Genomic DNA, 19464 nt, shown 5'->3' with positions numbered 1-19464 from the left:
TGATAGTTTATAATCCCCATAATAATCCACACCGGACTGTGGTAGCATGATAGTTTATAATCCCCATAATAATCCACACTGAACTGTGGTAGCATGATAGTTTATAATCCCCATAATAATCCACACTGAACTGTGGTAGCATGATAGTTTATAATCCCCATAATAATCCACACTGGACTGTGGTAGCATGATAGTTTATAATCCCCATAATAATCCACACAGGACTGTGATAGCATTATAGCATTGGATCTGTCCCAAATGGCACCCTATTCCTTATACAGTGCACTACTTTTGGGTATATATATAGGAAATAGGGTACTAGTTGGGTTTGTCCTTACTATGGCTCCAGGTCCATCTGCAGAGCAGGAGGTGTTCTGTACTTGTCGTAGAGCTGGTTTAAGGTCGACACGTATTCCCATTCTGAGTGGAGAAGCTGCATCGTCACCTGGTGCCTTGCATCTGTGGAAGAGAAGCTGGTGTAAATTATTGTCGTGCCGGTGTTGTGCCGAACCCCCCCCCCCGAGGAGGAAGTAAAATGTTGGCAAGCAATAAACATTTCAGAACAACTACGGCTGAATTATTATCCTTACACTTTCAAAAATACTAGTCGAATAAGACATGGGAGAGATGACGAATTTTGGCAAAGAGATTTATTTATAGACTAATACAAAAAGTCTCAGGACGGCATCTTTCTACCCCCAGCTGCGGGCGGGCGCTGAAATGGGGGGGGGGGGTCATCTTTGCCTTGATCCTGACAAGTCTCCCAGTCTCTGGCGCTGAAAAACATCCACACAGCATGATGCTGCCACCACCATGCTTCACCGTAAGGATGGTGCCAGGTTTCCCCCAGCCGTGACGCTTGGCATTCAGGCCAAAGCGTTCAATCTTGGTTTCATCAGAACAGAGAATCTTGTTTCTCATGGTCTGAGAGTCCTTTAGGTGCCTTTTGGCAACTCCAAGCGGGCTGTCATGTGAGGAGTGGCTTCCGTCTGGCCACTCTACCATAAAGGCCTGATTGGTGGAGTGCTGTCGAGACGGTTGTCCTTCTGGAACGTTCTCCCATCTCCACAGAGGAACTCTGGAGCTCTGTCAGAGTCGCCATCGAGTTCCTGGTCACCTCCTTGAGCAAGGCCATTCTCCCTTGATTGCTCAGTTTGGCTGGGCGTCCAGCTCTAGGAAGAGTCTTGGTGCTTCCAAATTTCTTCCATTTAAGAATGATGGAAGCCACTGTGTTCTTGAGGACCTTCAATGCTGCAGACATTTTTTGGTACCCTTCCCCAGATCTGTGCCTCGACACAATCCTGTCTCAGAGCTCTATGGACAATTCCTTCGAACCTCATGGCTTGGTTTTTGCTTTGACATGAACTGTCAACTGTGGGACCTTATAAAGACAGGTGTGTGCCTTTCCAAATCATATCCAATCAATGTAATTTGCCACAGGTTGACTCCAATCAAGTTGTAGAAACATCTCAAGGATGATCAATGGAAACAGGATGCACCTGAACTTAATTTCGAGTCACATAGGTCTTAATACTTATGTAAATAAGCTATTTGTTTTTTATTTTTAATACAGTTGCAAAATTTCTAAAAACCTATTTTCACTTTTTCATTATAGGGTATTGTGATGTCATTGTGGGGTATTGTGATGTCATTGTGGGGTATTGTGATGTCATTGTGGGGTATTGTGATGTCGTTATGGGGTATTGTGTGTAGATTCATGATGGGCAAAAACTATTTCATCAATTTTAGAATAAGGCTGTAACAAAATGTGGAAAAAGTGAAGGTGTCTGAATATTTTCTCAGAATGCACTGTACATGCCAATATTTGATGATTTGACCGATTTCGGTCGCCTATCAACACTTTTTAAACTTTTGGTGCCAGCTAGAATGACATAAGAAAGTATTCAAGACGACTAGCTTGATTAAGCCTCCGCCATGTATATCTCACTAGGTCAGGATATTAAACCTCCGCCATGTATATCTCACTAGGTCAGGGTATTAAACCTCCGCCATGTATATCTCACTAGGTCAGGGTATTAAACCTCCACCGTGTATATCTCACTAGGTCAGGATATTAAACCTCCGCCATGTATATCTCACTAGGTCAGGGTATTAAACCTCTGCCATGTATATCTCACTAGGTCAGGGTATTAAACCTCCATGTATATCTCACTAGGTCAGGATATTAAACCTCCTCCATGTATATCTCACTAGGTCAGGATATTAAACCTCCGCCATGTATATCCCACTAGGTCAGGATATTTGAATACCATAAAGGGCCTGATTGATGGTATAGTTGGTATAGCTAGAACCAGACAACAACAGCTAACCTCAACACAGTAGTAGTAGCTAGCTCACATCCAAATGCCAGTCCTACATTTTCCCACAAAACAGCTAGCTAGCAGAATCATAGCTAACAAAATCAGATCAACACCAACACCAAACTTTGGGGAAATTGTCACTCTGCTACCTTACAATGCATGCAATGGGCTTTTGCAACACTAGCTAGCTAGCTACGCCATAGTCCAAGCTACGGTCAGAGCTAGCCACATTTCACTGTCAGACAGGACACAACCACAGATCGAACAATGAGACAGATATTTCACCGGATGTATAAATGTGAAGCGGTGGGAGAAGATGGAACGAGATGGATTTTGGCTGACATTCTGCTAAATCTGTCATCGATGAAACATTTCTCAAACTGGTCTTGAATTTACAAAAAAACTAAATTCATGACTTTTACCAAAGCTAGAACTCTGCCAGAGAATGTTAGCATTGTCACATCTGGTGGCTTATCCATTGGAAAAGTGTCATCCTACAAATACCTAGGTATTTGGTTGGATGACAAGTTATCCTTTAAAGTTCATGTGGATAACTTGTGACAAAGCTTAAATTGAATGTGTGTTTTTATTTTTGTAATAAGGCTTCCTGCTTCTGGCTAGAAAGAACCTTGTGAATGTCCTGGGGACTTTAAATAGCAACCACCTAGCGGACCAGGTTTGGTAACTGCTGGTGGTGAAGGAGACCAGACTACAGAGGTAAAGAGGGAGTTTACCCAAAAGGGCTTTGTAGATGAACACATACACATGTATCTTTCTGCGCATATAAAGTGAAGTCCAACCTACCATTGGTTCAAGGTGCAATGGTGGATGAGTGACTTGGCATTTGTAATGAAGCCCAAGGATGCATGATTAACAGAGTCCATTCTCTGTAAGACGGAGGAGGCTGCATGATTAACAGAGTCCAGTCTCTGTAAGACGGAGGAGGCTGCATGATAAACAGAGTCCAGTCTCTGTAAGACAGAGGAGTCTGCATGATAAACAGAGTCCAGTCTCTGTAAGACAGAGGAGGCTGCATGATAAACAGAGTCCAGTCTCTGTAAGACAGAGGAGGTTGCATGATAAACAGAGTCCAGTCTCTGTAAGACAGAGGAGGCTGCATGATAAACAGAGTCCAGTCTCTGTAAGACAGAGGAGGCTGCATGATAAACAGAGTCCAGTCTCTGTAAGACAGAGGAGGTTACATGATAAACAGAGTCCAGTCTCTGTAAGACAGAGGAGGCTGCATGATAAACAGAGTCCAGTCTCTGTAAGACAGAGGAGGCTGCATGATAAACAGAGTCCAGTCTCTGTAAGACAGAGGAGGCTGCATGATAAACAGAGTCCAGTCTCTGTAAGACAGAGGAGGTTACATGATAAACAGAGTCCAGTCTCTGTAAGACAGAGGAGGTTACATGCATATACAACAAGTCACCATAATCAATTACAGAGAGGAAAGTGGACAGTATTAGGCAGTATTAGGCAGTATTAGGCAAGACTGTCTTCTCTTCTTGTGCACCAGACACATGGAATATTCTACAATCCATGCTTCATCTAGATATGTTAGTGCCACTGAATTAATTTTAAATATTGACGGGAGACTCTTTTGCAGAGGAGTGTAAATGCTTTTTTTTTAGGCTGGAATGTATTGATTGTTGCTGCCTTCCTGGCCAGAAGGCAGTTATTGCAGACTTCACAGAGTAGGTGTTCCCTAACGGAAATATGCAGATGTATGCTAGAACGCGCCAATAGGATCTTGCGAGCTCGTGCTTGGCTCTGCCCACATCCTTGCTTGTTCTGCCCCACTATGACTCATTTGTTCCCATTGGAAACGACAAGCTGTGGTCTATCTTGGTTTAGTTATAAAAAAAAGAATAATCTTTGACAACTCTGTGTAGGTGAGAAATAAAATATCTTTGTTAAACTCCCCCAATGAACATGTAAACAGTACCTCCGTTATGCACTGCAGTGTGCAAATATGTACTTGCTACCATCAGAAAAACCCACCAGTTTTAAACATCCAGAATAAATTCCAGTATGCTCCTCCTGTCTTCTTGACATTTTAATTCAAATGTGTGCTGATCAACAGTGCCTAACTAACATCTATGCCATTAGCTGTGAATGGCCATTCCAGTGGCGTGGCGCTAGGGGTGAAGGGGAGGGAGATAATAACCCTCCCAAACCTGGATTATATAAATGTATAGGATGCATAACTCTGCATCGCTTCCCTTTGAAACTGCAGTAAAAGTGCGGAAACTGCAGTGAACTGTGGTATTTTGGACGCAGTAATTGCACTCTAACTGTAGTTATACTGCACTCTAACTGTAGTTATACTGCACTCTAACTGTAGTTATACTGCAGTGTACTGTAGTTATACTGCACTCTAACTGTAGTTATACTGCAGTGTACTGTAGTTATACTGCACTCTAACTGTAGTTATACTGCACTCTAACTGTAGTTATACTGCAGTGTACTGTAGTTATACTGCACTCTAACTGTAGTTATACTGCAGTGTACTGTAGTTATACTGCACTCTAACTGTAGTTATACTGCAGTGTACTGTAGTTATACTGCACTCTAACTGTAGTTATACTGCACTCTAACTGTAGTTATACTGCACTCTAACTGTAGTTATACTGCAGTGTACTGTAGTTATACTGCAATCTAACTGTAGTTATACTGCAGTGTACTGTAGTTATACTGCACTCTAACTGTAGTTATACTGCAATCTAACTGTAGTTATACTGCACTCTAACTGTAGTTATACTGCACTCTAACTGTAGTTATACTGCACTCTAACTGTAGTTATACTGCAGTGTACTGTAGTTATACTGCACTCTAACTGTAGTTATACTGCACTCTAACTGTAGTTATACTGCACTCTAACTGTAGTTATACTGCACTCTAACTGTAGTTATACTGCACTCTAACTGTAGTTATACTGCACTCTAACTGTAGTTATACTGCACTCTAACTGTAGTTATACTGCACTCTAACTGTAGTTATACTGCAGTGTACTGTAGTTATACTGCACTCTAACTGTAGTTATACTGCACTCTAACTGTAGTTATACTGCACTCTAACTGTAGTTATACTGCAGTGTACTGTAGTTATACTGCACTCTAACTGTAGTTATACTGCACTCTAACTGTAGTTATACTGCACTCTAACTGTAGTTATACTGCAGTGTACTGTAGTTATACTGCACTCTAACTGTAGTTATACTGCAGTGTACTGTAGTTATACTGCACTCTAACTGTAGTTATACTGCAGTGTACTGTAGTTATACTGCACTCTAACTATAGTTATACTGCACTCTAACTGTAGTTATACTGCACTCTAACTGTAGTTATACTGCAGTGTACTGTAGTTATACTGCACTCTAACTGTAGTTATACTGCAGTGTACTGTAGTTATACTGCACTCTAACTATAGTTATACTGCACTCTAACTGTAGTTATACTGCACTCTAACTGTAGTTATACTGCAGTGTACTGTAGTTATACTGCAGTGTACTGTAGTTATACTGCACTCTAACTGTAGTTATACTGCACTCTAACTGTAGTTATACTGCACTCTAACTGTAGTTATACTGCAGTGTACTGTAGTTATACTGCAATCTAACTGTAGTTATACTGCACTCTAACTGTAGTTATACTGCAGTGTACTGTAGTTATACTGCACTCTAACTGTAGTTATACTGCAGTGTACTGTAGTTATACTGCAATCTAACTGTAGTTATACTGCAATCTAACTGTAGTTATACTGCAGTGTACTGTAGTTATACTGCACTCTAACTGTAGTTATACTGCAGTGTACTGTAGTTATACTGCACTCTAACTGTAGTTATACTGCACTCTAACTGTAGTTATACTGCAGTGTACTGTAGTTATACTGCAGTGTACTGTAGTTATACTGCAATCTAACTGTAGTTATACTGCAATGTACTGTAGTTATACTGCAGTGTACTGTAGTTATACTGCACTCTAACTGTAGTTATACTGCAGTGTACTGTAGTTATACTGCACTCTAACTGTAGTTATACTGCACTCTAACTGTAGTTATACTGCACTCTAACTGTAGTTATACTGCAGTGTACTGTAGTTATACTGCACTCTAACTGTAGTTATACTGCAGTGTACTGTAGTTATACTGCACTCTAACTGTAGTTATACTGCACTCTAACTGTAGTTATACTGCAGTGTACTGTAGTTATACTGCAGTGTACTGTAGTTATACTGCACTCTAACTGTAGTTATACTGCACTCTAACTGTAGTTATACTGCAGTGTACTGTAGTTATACTGCAATCTAACTGTAGTTATACTGCAGTGTACTGTAGTTATACTGCACTCTAACTGTAGTTATACTGCACTCTAACTGTAGTTATACTGCACTCTAACTGTAGTTATACTGCAATGTACTGTAGTTATACTGCAGTGTACTGTAGTTATACTGCACTCTAACTGTAGTTATACTGCAGTGTACTGTAGTTATACTGCAGTGTACTGTAGTTATACTGCACTCTAACTATAGTTATACTGCACTCTAACTGTAGTTATACTGCAGTGTACTGTAGTTATACTGCACTCTAACTGTAGTTATACTGCAGTGTACTGTAGTTATACTGCACTCTAACTGTAGTTATACTGCAGTGTACTGTAGTTATACTGCACTCTAACTGTAGTTATACTGCAATGTACTGTAGTTATACTGCACTCTAACTGTAGTTATACTGCACTCTAACTGTAGTTATACTGCACTCTAACTGTAGTTATACTGCACTCTAACTGTAGTTATACTGCAGTGTACTGTAGTTATACTGCACTCTAACTGTAGTTATACTGCAGTGTACTGTAGTTATACTGCAATCTAACTGTAGTTATACTGCAGTGTACTGTAGTTATACTGCACTCTAACTGTAGTTATACTGCACTCTAACTGTAGTTATACTGCACTCTAACTGTAGTTATACTGCACTCTAACTGTAGTTATACTGCAGTGTACTGTAGTTATACTGCACTCTAACTGTAGTTATACTGCAGTGTACTGTAGTTATACTGCACTCTAACTGTAGTTATACTGCACTCTAACTGTAGTTATACTGCAGTGTACTGTAGTTATACTGCACTCTAACTGTAGTTATACTGCAGTGTACTGTAGTTATACTGCACTCTAACTGTAGTTATACTGCACTCTAACTGTAGTTATACTGCACTCTAACTGTAGTTATACTGCACTCTAACTGTAGTTATACTGCACTCTAACTGTAGTTATACTGCACTCTAACTGTAGTTATACTGCACTCTAACTGTAGTTATACTGCACTCTAACTGTAGTTATACTGCACTCTAACTGTAGTTATACTGCACTCTAACTGTAGTTATACTGCACTCTAACTGTAGTTATACTGCACTCTAACTGTAGTTATACTGCACTCTAACTGTAGTTATACTGCACTCTAACTGTAGTTATACTGCACTCTAACTGTAGTTATACTGCAGTGTACTGTAGTTATACTGCAGTGTACTGTAGTTATACTGCACTCTAACTGTAGTTATACTGCAGTGTACTGTAGTTATACTGCAGTGTACTGTAGTTATACTGCACTCTAACTGTAGTTATACTGCAGTGTACTGTAGTTATACTGCAGTGTACTGTAGTTATACTGCAATCTAACTGTAGTTATACTGCAATGTACTGTAGTTATACTGCAGTGTACTGTAGTTATACTGCAATCTTTTTTTAAACAAGTGTATAAATAAGAAAGGTATAAGAAAGGTGCAGCTCATGGGGATATATTTGTTTAATGTTTATGACTGAGTTAAACGTGAGTGGCAGGATAGCCTAGTGGTTAGAGCATTGGACATGTAACCGAAAAGTTGCAAGTTCAAATCCCTGAGCTGACAAGGTACAAATCTGTCGTTCTGCCCCTGATCAGGCAGTTAACTAACTGTTCCTAGGCCTGTTATTGGCCATGAGGCTGATACGTAAGCTTATTAAATATCGGTATCAAGAGCAGTGTGCAGTTTCCTTTTTCCTTCATCTTGTTCAATTGTTGCCATGCACCTGCAAATAAGATTGCTCAGATGTGCGAGTGCCTTTTGAATTTAGTTTAATAAAAGGTAAAAATAAATAAATACGACCCTCAAAAGTCAATGACAAAACCGTCTTCTTTTGCTCTGCTTTCAATTAGAATTTAGTCCTATTTTACTCTTTACCTTCAGAAATCTGCAGACAATGACTTTTGACTATCCGTGGTAAATTCTAAACATACTTTAATAGTTTGTTCAAAAACGGATTTGAGCTGTTAGAAGGCAACAGTCAGCAGAGTTTAAACCAGCAACCCTTGTAGTTATGCCAGCACACCACCTGTGCCATTAAGGCCCAGACCTTTTGGCAGAGGCCAAATGAAAGGTTACAATAGCACTGCCAATAGCAGACTTTTGGATGATCAAAACAAATCTGTCTTTACATGTGGAAATGTACGGTGCACCTTTAACAGAACATTACCTGCCAGCGTAAAAACCATGGAAATTAAAAACAAAAAAATATGTTTTAAGTGAGAAGTAGGCATTGGTCTGAAGCTGAAAAATAAAGGAAATTCAGGAGCAACACAATGCCTACATCCCCCATGCTCCACCAAGGTTTTCTAGCACACAGCTTTAACCTACTACAGAAGCCATGTCGGTATTGTACTTCAATCTATGTATAGGCAGGATGCTTAGGATTCAAACCTTCTCCAACAGCCTGTGACAGTTAGGATTCAAACCTTCTCCAACAGCCTGTGACAGTTAGGATTCAAACCTTCTCGAACAGCCTGTGACAGTTAGGAATCAAACCTTCTCTAACAGCCTGTGACAGTTAGGATTCAAACCTTCTCTAACAGCCTGTGACAGCTAGGATTCAAACCTTCTCCAACAGCCTGTGACAGTTAGGATTCAAACCTTCTCTAACAGCCTGTGACAGTTAGGATTCAAACCTTCTCCAACAGCCTGTGACAGTTAGAATTCAAACCTTCTCCAACAGCCTGTGACAGTTAGAATTCGAACCTTCTCCAACAGCCTGTGACAGTTAGAATTCAAACCTTCTCCAACAGCCTGTGACAGTTAGAATTCAAACCTTCTCCAACAGCCTGTGACAGTTAGAATTCAAACCTTCTCTAACAACCTGTGATAGTTAGAATTCAAACCTTCTCCAACAGCCTGTGACAGTTAGGATTCAAACCTTCTCTAACAGCCTGTGACAGTTAGGAATCAAACCTTCTCCAACAACCTGTGACAGTTAGAATTCAAACCTTCTCCAACAGCCTGTGACAGTTAGGAATCAAACCTTCTCTAACAGCCTGTGACAGCTAGGATTCAAACCTTCTCCAACAGCCTGTGACAGTTAGGATTCAAACCGTCTCTAACAGCCTGTGACAGTTAGGATTCAAACCTTCTCTAACAGCCTGTGACAGTTAGGAATCAAACCTTCTCTAACAGCCTGTGACAGTTAGAATTCAAACCTTCTCCAACAGCCTGTGACAGTTAGAATTCAAACCTTCTCCAACAGCCTGTGACAGTTAGAATTCAAACCTCCAACAGCCTGTGACAGTTAGAATTCAAACCTTCTCTAACAACCTGTGATAGTTAGAATTCAAACCTTCTCCAACAGCCTGTGACAGTTAGGATTCAAACCTTCTCCAACAGCCTGTGACAGTTAGGAATCAAACCTTCTCCAACAGCCTGTGACAGTTAGAATTCAAACCTTCTCCAACAGCCTGTGACAGTTAGGAATCAAACCTTCTCTAACAGCCTGTGACAGTTAGGAATCAAACCTTCTCTAACAGCCTGTGACAGTTAGGATTCAAATCTTCTCCAACAGCCTGTGACAGTTAGAATTCAAACCTTCTCCAACAGCCTGTGACAGTTAGGAATCAAACCTTCTCTAACAGCCTGTGACAGTTAGAATTCAAACCTTCTCCAACAGCCTGTGACAGTTAGGAATCAAACCTTCTCTAACAGCCTGTGACAGTTAGGATTCAAATCTTCTCCAACAGCCTGTGACAGTTAGAATTCAAACCTTCTCCAACAGCCTGTGACAGTTAGGAATCAAACCTTCTCTAACAGCCTGTGACAGTTAGAATTCAAACCTTCTCCAACAGCCTGTGACAGTTAGAATTCAAACCTTCTCCAACAGCCTGTGACAGTTAGAATTCAAACCTTCTCCAACAGCCTGTGACAGTTAGAATTCAAACCTTCTCCAACAGCCTGTGACAGTTAGAATTCAAACCTTCTCCAACAGCCTGTGACAGTTAGAATTCAAACATTCTCCAACAGCCTGTGACAGTTAGAATTCAAACCTTCTCCAACAGCCTGTGACAGTTAGAATTCAAACCTTCTCTAACAACCTGTGATAGTTAGAATTCAAACCTTCTCCAACAGCCTGTGACAGTTAGGATTCAAACCTTCTCTAAAAGCCTGTGACAGTTAGGAATCAAACCTTCTCCAACAGCCTGTGACAGTTAGAATTCAAACCTTCTCCAACAGCCTGTGACAGTTAGGAATCAAACCTTCTCTAACAGCCTGTGACAGTTAGGAATCAAACCTTCTCTAACAGCCTGTGCCAGTTAGGATTCAAACCTTCTCTAACAGCCTGTGACAGTTAGGAATCAAACCTTCTCTAACAGCCTGTGACAGTTAGGATTCAAACCTTCTCTAACAGCCTGTGACAGTTAGAATTCAAACCTTCTCCAACAGCCTGTGACAGTTAGAATTCAAACCTTCTCCAACAGCCTGTGACAGTTAGAATTCAAACCTTCTCCAACAGCCTGTGACAGTTAGAATTCAAACCTTCTCCAACAGCCTGTGACAGTTAGAATTCAAATCTTCTCCAACAGCCTGTGACAGTTAGAATTCAAACCTTCTCCAACAGCCTGTGACAGTTAGGAATCAAACCTTCTCTAACAGCCTGTGACAGTTAGGAATCAAACCTTCTCTAACAGCCTGTGACAGTTAGGATTCAAACCTTCTCTAACAGCCTGTGACAGTTAGGAATCAAACCTTCTCTAACAGCCTGTGACAGTTAGGATTCAAACCTTCTCTAACAGCCTGTGACAGTTAGAATTCAAACCTTCTCCAACAGCCTGTGACAGTTAGAATTCAAACCTTCTCCAACAGCCTGTGACAGTTAGAATTCAAACCTTCTCCAACAGCCTGTGACAGTTAGAATTCAAACCTTCTCCAACAGCCTGTGACAGTTAGAATTCAAATCTTCTCCAACAGCCTGTGACAGTTAGAATTCAAACCTTCTCCAACAGCCTGTGATGCAAACTATCAACTTCTAAATAGGAGCAATAGTATGAGAATAAAAGCTGTTCTAGTGTTGTGATAATATAAATCTGGGCCCGTGTTCATAAAGGGCCCGTGTGAAACATCTCAGAGTAGGACTGGTGATACAGGATCAAGCTCCATCTTATTCAGTAAGATTTAAAAAGCTAAACTGATCCGAGATCAGCACTCGTACACTGAGATGCTTAACACGGCCCCTGATTTATATTGCTGGCAATGATCTAGGATCTGTCCATATAGTCTTATGATCTAAAAGGCAAAACTGATCCTAGATCAGAGATCTACCTTTTTTTCTTTGCCCTGTCCTGAATAAACAAGTAAGTTACTGCTGCGGTTCCCAAACTCGGTCCCGGGGACCCCAAGAAGTGCACATTTTAGTTGTTTTCCCTAGCAGCATTGATTCAAATACTCAAAGCCTGATGACGAGTTGATTATTTTAATCAGCTGTGTAGTGATAAGGCAAAAAAACAACAACAAAAAAACGTGCACCCCCCTTTGTTTGGGGAACGTTGAGTTCCCATACAAATCATTAAAATCCAGACGGAAAATATTGACACAAGAAGAAACCTAATATCACACAGTCAAACTCTAGTCATTTAGTAAGTTCACCATTCTGCCATTCTCACTGTTAAACATCGCACGGTGTTTTACAGAGTGTATTTGTACAGTGTGGACTTACCTGTCCCCTCATACATCCCGGCCTTGAGCCCCTGCAGGTAGCAGTGGAGCAGGACTCTGCCCCTGTTCGAAGAGGATGACGTGCTGCTGGCACTGCACTCACAGTGGCTCCTCCCGTTCACCACAAGACCTGTATTACTACCAGATAGTACAGACCTGTATTACCACCAGATAGTACAGACCTGTATTACTACCAGATAGTACAGACCTGTATTACTACCAGATAGTACAGACCTGTATTACCACCAGATAGTACAGACCTGATAGTACAGACCAGATAGTACAGACCTGTATTACTACCAGATAGTACAGACCTGTATTACTACCAGATAGTACATACCTGTATTACTACCAGATAGTACAGACCTGTATTACCACCAGATAGTACAGACCTGTATTACTACCAGATAGTACAGACCAGATAGTACAGACCTGTATTACTACCAGATAGTACAGACCAGATAGTACAGACCTGATAGTACAGACCAGATAGTACAGACCTGTATTACCACCAGATAGTACAGACCTGATAGTACATACCTGTATTACTACCAGATAGTACAGACCAGATAGTACAGACCTGATAGTACAGACCTGTATTACTACCAGATAGTACAGACCTGATAGTACAGACCAGATAGTACAGACCTGTATTACTACCAGATAGTACAGACCAGATAGTACAGACCAGATAGTACAGACCTGATAGTACAGACCAGATAGTACAGACCAGATAGTACAGACCAGATAGTACAGACCAGATAGTACAGACCAGATAGTACAGACCTGTATTACTACCAGATAGTACAGACCAGATAGTACAGACCAGATAGTACAGACCTGTATTACTACCAGATAGTACAGACCTGATAGTACAGACCAGATAGTACAGACCTGTATTACCACCAGATAGTACAGACCAGATAGTACAGACCAGATAGTACAGACCAGATAGTACAGACCTGTATTACTACCAGATAGTACAGACCAGATAGTACAGACCAGATAGTACAGACCTGTATTACCACCAGATAGTACAGACCAGATAGTACAGACCTGTATTACTACCAGATAGTACAGACCAGATAGTACAGACCAGATAGTACAGACCAGATAGTACAGACCTGTATTACCACCAGATAGTACAGACCAGATAGTACAGACCTGTATTACCACCAGATAGTACAGACCAGATTGTACAGACCTGTATTACCACCAGATAGTACAGACCAGATAGTACAGACCTGTATTACTACCAGATAGTACAGACCAGATAGTACAGACCTGATAGTACAGACCTGTATTACCACCTGATAGAACATACCTGTATTACTACCAGATAGTACAGACCAGATAGTACAGACCTGTATTACCACCTGATAGTACAGACCAGATAGTACAGACCAGATAGTACAGACCTGATAGTACAGACCAGATAGTACAGACCAGATAGTACAGACCTGATAGTACAGACCTGATAGTACAGACCAGATAGTACAGACCTGTATTACTACCAGATAGTAAAGAAAATGTACATCAGAAATCCATCTGGGTGCCCGGATCCTCCTAAAACACACTTTGACAAGAACCGAAGATAGCTGCTAGTCTAAAACCTAGAACCTGTAATGTGTTGTACCATTCCACTCTTTGTACTCCGTGTCATTGCCAAACATTTGGGATGATACGGAGTGGAATGATAGGAGAAACAGACTGGGACCCAGGCTAGATAGCTGCTGGACACTATTGATCCAATACAATATATGTATTCATGTTTTGACAATAACAGTACAATATATTTGGATTACGATTTCTAAAAGACCAGCATATTAATCAATCATTACTTTCTACAGATGATTTAGTGGTGTCTGTATGGATGTTACTGATTACCTGTCTCTCTGGGTTGCCAGAGCTGATTGTGTCACCTTTACCTCCTGTTGTATAGGAGACCTCTGCCTGTTGCTGCCACAGAGTTGCAGGATCTGGCAACGCATCTCTCCCAGTTCATCCTGTGGGGTGACAATTGTTCCATGTTAACTTCATCTTCTCTGAGGTTGTTGTTTTAGCAAATTATTGATTCAAAACATCATGATCGTAATTCCCGTTCCGTAGTCTCTATGCTCTTATAAAAGCCTCGGCCGAGATTAAATCCAAGCACACTTTGTAGAGCGTTGTCGACCGTTTAAAGGCGATGTTCCTGGGGACCCATCTCTTTGGTCTCATGACCTGCTTGAACTCCATCTCACCCTGAGAGATTCAACCAGGGTCTCCATGCGCAGGGCCTTTCTCTCACAGCTCCTCCGGGCTTCTCCCACCTCCTCCCTGATATCACTGTCTCCATGCTGGATCTGACTCAGCTCATACAGAGCACTGGAGAAGCCCACCTTCAGCTCTGACACCAGGCCCTGGAGCTGGAGGAGGGAGAGAGAGATGGAAGGGGGGGGGGGGGGGGGGTGCATGGATGGATACATGGATGGATGGATACATGGATGGAGGGATGGATGGATGGATGGATGGATGGATACATGGATGGAGGGATACATGGATGGATGGATGGATGGATACATGGATGGATGGATGGATGGAGGGATACATGGATGGATGGATGGATGGATACATGGATGGAGGGATACATGGATGGAGGGATGGATGGAGGGATGGATGGATGGATACATGGATGGAGGGATACATGGATGGATGGATACATGGATGGATGGATACATGGATGGAGGGATACATGGATGGATGGATGGATGGATACATGGATGGATGGATACATGGATGGATACATGGATGGAGGGATACATGGATGGATGGATGGATACATGGATGGATACATGGATGGAGGGATACATGGATGGATGGATACATGGATGGATGGATGGATACATGGATGGATGGATGGATACATGGATGGATGGATGGATACATGGATGGAGGGATACATGGATGGATGGATACATGGATGGATGGATGGATACATGGATGGATGGATGGATACATGGATACATGGATGGATGGATACATGGATGGATGGATACATGGATGGATACATGGATTCGATACATGGATGGAGGGATGGATGGATGGATGGATGGATACATGGATGGAGGGATACATGGATGGATGGATACATGGATGGATGGATACATGGATGGAGGGATACATGGATGGATGGATGGATGGATACATGGATGGATGGATACATGGATGGATGGATACATGGATGGATGGATGGATGGATACATGGATGGATAGGTGGATGGATACATGGATGGATGGATGGATGGATACATGGATGGAGGGATGGATGGATGGATACATGGATGGATGGATGGATACTTGGATGGATAGGTGGATGGATACATGGATGGATGGATGGATGGATACATGGATGGAGGGATGGATGGATGGATACATGGATACATGGATGGATGGATACATGGATGGATGGATACATGGATGGATGGATACATGGATACATGGATGGATGGATACATGGATTCGATACATGGATGGAGGGATACATGGATGGATGGGTGGATGGATACATGGATACATGGATGGATGGATGGATACATGGATGGATACATGGATGGATACATGGATGGATGGATGGATACATGGATGGAGGGATGGATGGATGGATACATGGATGGATGGATGGATGGATACATGGATGGAGGGATGGATGGATGGATACATGGATACATGGATGGAGGGATGGATACATGAATGGATGGATACATGGATGGGTGGATACATGGATGGATGGATGGATGGGTGGATACATGGATGGATGGATACATGGATGGATGGATGGATGGATACATGGATGGATGGGTGGATGGATACATGGATGGATGGGTGGATGGATACATGGATGGGTGGATACATGGATGGATGGATGGATACATGGATGGGTGGATACATGGATGGGTGGATACATGGATGGATACATTGATTGATACATGGATGGATACATGGATGGATGGGTGGATGGATACATGGATGGATGGGTGGATACATGGATGGATACATGGATGGATGGGTGGATACATGGATGGATACATGGATGGATACATGGATGGATACATGGATGGATGGATGGATGGATGGATAGATGAACAGATACAGGACATGGATAGATAGTGTCAGGTTGTTATAGGTAAAGAGCATGTGTTCTCAATTACTTCGGCCAGGATTCAATCCGATTGTGGCATTTAAATGTAGGCTAATTTCTAATTGAGACGACATCTACAGTGTTAACCGTGAATACAGTCTCCGCGCACGAGGGAACATAGCCTTTAAAAGCCACATTGTCGGCTATGCACGATCGGATTGAAACCCGGTTATACTTGGTTAATTAAAGGCAAAATAACATACACTGAACAAAAATATAAACGCAACATGCAAAATGTTGGTCCCAGAAATGTTCCCTACGCACAAAAGTATTATTTCTCTAAATGTTTGGGCACAAATTTGTTAACATCCCAGTTAGTGAGGATTTCTCCTTTGCCAAGATAATCCATCCACCTAATGGGTGTGGCATATCAAGAAGCTGATTAAACAGCATGATTATTACACAGGTGCACCTTGTGCTGGGGACAACAAAAGGCAATGTGCAGTTTTGTCACACAACGCCACAGTTTTGAGGGAGCGTGCTGACTGCAGGAACGTCCACCAGAGCTGTTGCCAGAGAAATTAATGTGTAACCTTTTTTTAACTAGGCAAGTCAGTTAAGAACACATTCTTATTTACAATGACGACCTACTCCGGCCAAACCCGGACGGCGCTGGGCCAATTGTGCACCGCCTTACGAGACTCCCAATCACGGCCGGATGTGATACAACCTGGATTTGAACCAGGTACTATAGTGACACCTCTTGCACTGAGATGCAGTGCCTTAGACCATTGCGCCACTCGGGAGCCAATGTTGAATGAATGTTAATTTCTTTACCGCCTCCAACGTTGTTTTAGAGAATTTGTCAGTACGTCCAACCGGTCTCACAACCGCAGACCACGTGGGCTTCATGATCTCATGTTTGGGATGCCCTGGATTAACGTGTACGACAGCGCTTTCCAGTTCCCTCCAATATCCAGCAACTTCACACACAGCCATTGAAGAGGAATGGGACAACATTCCACAGGCCACAATCAACATCCTGATTAACTCTATGTGAAGGAGATGTGTCGTGCTGCATGAGGCAAACGGTGGTCACACCAGATAGTGACTGGTTAACTGATCCACACCCCTAACTTTTTTAATGGTATCCGTGACCAACAGATGCATATCTGTATTCCCAGTCATGTGAAATCCATAAATTAGGGTCTAATGGATTTATTTAAATTGACTGGTTTCCTTATATGAACTCTGTAACTCAGTAAAATCTTTTAAATTCTTGCATGTTGCGTTTATATATATTTTGTTCTGTATAAATAAAAAGAGAGACAGTGAGCTACACAACGGTTGTGTAAACATTTGTGTAACAGACAAACTCTCCCATTGCACAAATCATAATCATTGTATCAACTCAATGCATACTTTATTGGCCCCGTACACACTCATGTTGTACAACGGATTTACAACACAGTTGACACAACGGTTGTGACACAAGCGGAGAGTTTTACTGCACACAAATAACTACACGAGCGTCGTGGAGACATTACAGATATGGTTGAGTCAAAAAATAAATAAACAATTGTGCAGACAAAACTCGTTCTATTGTTTCACAAAAAAATAAATATTTCAATTGTATTACAACTATTGTGTCAAATGCATTATGCATCAGTTGTACAACCTGGGTGTGCAGGTGGCCATTGTCCTCAGAAAGGAAAAATGATTCCACAGCCTGTCAACGTAAAAATCAACATTCAATTAGATAAATGACTTAAATGTAAATGTAAATGTAGATAACACAACAACACAACACAGTGTGGGCTACAACATGAGACAATATGAGAGGTATCAGAGATGGTCTATAATGTAACAAGGGGTTCGAAGGAAGTTAGTAGCCCAAATGGCTCACTATTACCTATGTAGTGCACTAGTCCCTATTAGGGCCCTGGTCAAAAGTAGTGCACTAGTCCCTATTAGGGCCCTGGTCAAAAGTAGTGCACTACATAGCGAATAGGGTGCCATTTGGGATGTAGGCCCAGACGTTGGGTGTGTTTTAAACATGGGGAATACGCCGAGGTAGTTAATATGTGAGGGAGGATAATCAGGGAGTAAACAGGTTTACCTTGGAGATCTCACTGACTAGCTCTCCCTCCTGAGGCTTCATAAGCTCTGTGGGAAGACGAGCAAACATCTATAAACACAACCTCTGTCAGCTCAGCACACGCTCGCAGAGGGTTCATCCCTAAGCTCAGCACACGCTCGCAGAGGGTTCATCCCTAAGCTCAGCACACGCTCGCAGAGGGTTCATCACTAAGCTCAGCACACGCTCGCAGAGGGTTCATCACTAAGCTCAGCACACGCTCGCAGAGGGTTCATCCCTAAGCTCAGCACACGCTCGCAGAGGGTTCATCCCTAAGCTCAGCACACGCTCGCAGAGGGTTCATCCCTAAGTTCAGCAGCCCTTACAAAAACAAGATTGCAGTTTTGAAACTGCAGTAAAAAGTGCAGTAACTGCAGTCGACTGTGGTATTTTGGACGCAGTAATTGCTGAATAATTGCAGTGTAATCGCAGTTATACTACACTCTAACTGCAATTACACTGCAAAATTACTGCAGTAAAAATATATATTTTGGACTCAGTATTTACAGCATACTGGAGCTATACTACACTATAACTGCTATCTTTTTTCTTAAGGGCTGCGGCTGTGGAGAGGAACCTCAGTTTTCTTTCTAACTGTTTTACCCTTCACTGTGCGTAAATGCAACAGCTGTGAGTACAGCATTTGTTTCCTCATGTTTTCTGACAGAGTTGTCATTATTTTGGTCACATTCTTGTCATGTGGTATTTTATGCACTTGTTTTTATGCCTGCTAAGTAACTTTTCCTGTCATATTAGCTGGCTAGCTAACTAAGTTGTTGCCATTTTGTGTCTTGTTTTGAATCATTATATATATATATATACAGTACCAGTTAAAACACACCTACTCATTCAAGGGTTTTTCTTTATTGTTACTATTTTC

The 19464-nt window shown here is 41.8% G+C and overlaps 1 protein-coding gene across 3 annotated transcripts in view; it reads right to left on the bottom strand.

Moving 5' to 3' along the window:
• LOC129811303 (uncharacterized) overlaps positions 1–19464 on the bottom strand; it is a 36266-nt gene that overhangs the window by 13530 nt on the left and 3272 nt on the right. For 2 of the 3 annotated variants that reach the window (XM_055862501.1, XM_055862503.1), the window contains exons 2-7: positions 18567–18613; positions 18126–18176; positions 14571–14735; positions 14215–14333; positions 12329–12465; positions 339–459 (exon numbers count right to left, since the gene is read on the bottom strand). In XM_055862501.1, the coding sequence (XP_055718476.1) occupies positions 339–459; positions 12329–12465; positions 14215–14333; positions 14571–14735; positions 18126–18176; positions 18567–18613 (640 nt within the window). The remainder of the gene's footprint in view (positions 1–338; positions 460–12328; positions 12466–14214; positions 14334–14570; positions 14736–18125; positions 18177–18566; positions 18614–19464) is intronic. The other variant, XM_055862502.1, reaches the window with a different exon arrangement.

The sequence above is a fragment of the Salvelinus fontinalis genome, chromosome 15 (assembly GCF_029448725.1).
Source record: "Salvelinus fontinalis isolate EN_2023a chromosome 15, ASM2944872v1, whole genome shotgun sequence".
Taxonomy (NCBI): domain Eukaryota; kingdom Metazoa; phylum Chordata; class Actinopteri; order Salmoniformes; family Salmonidae; genus Salvelinus; species Salvelinus fontinalis.
The sequence above is the reverse complement of the archived record's forward strand: the minus strand, read 5'-3'. Positions and strand labels throughout refer to the sequence as shown.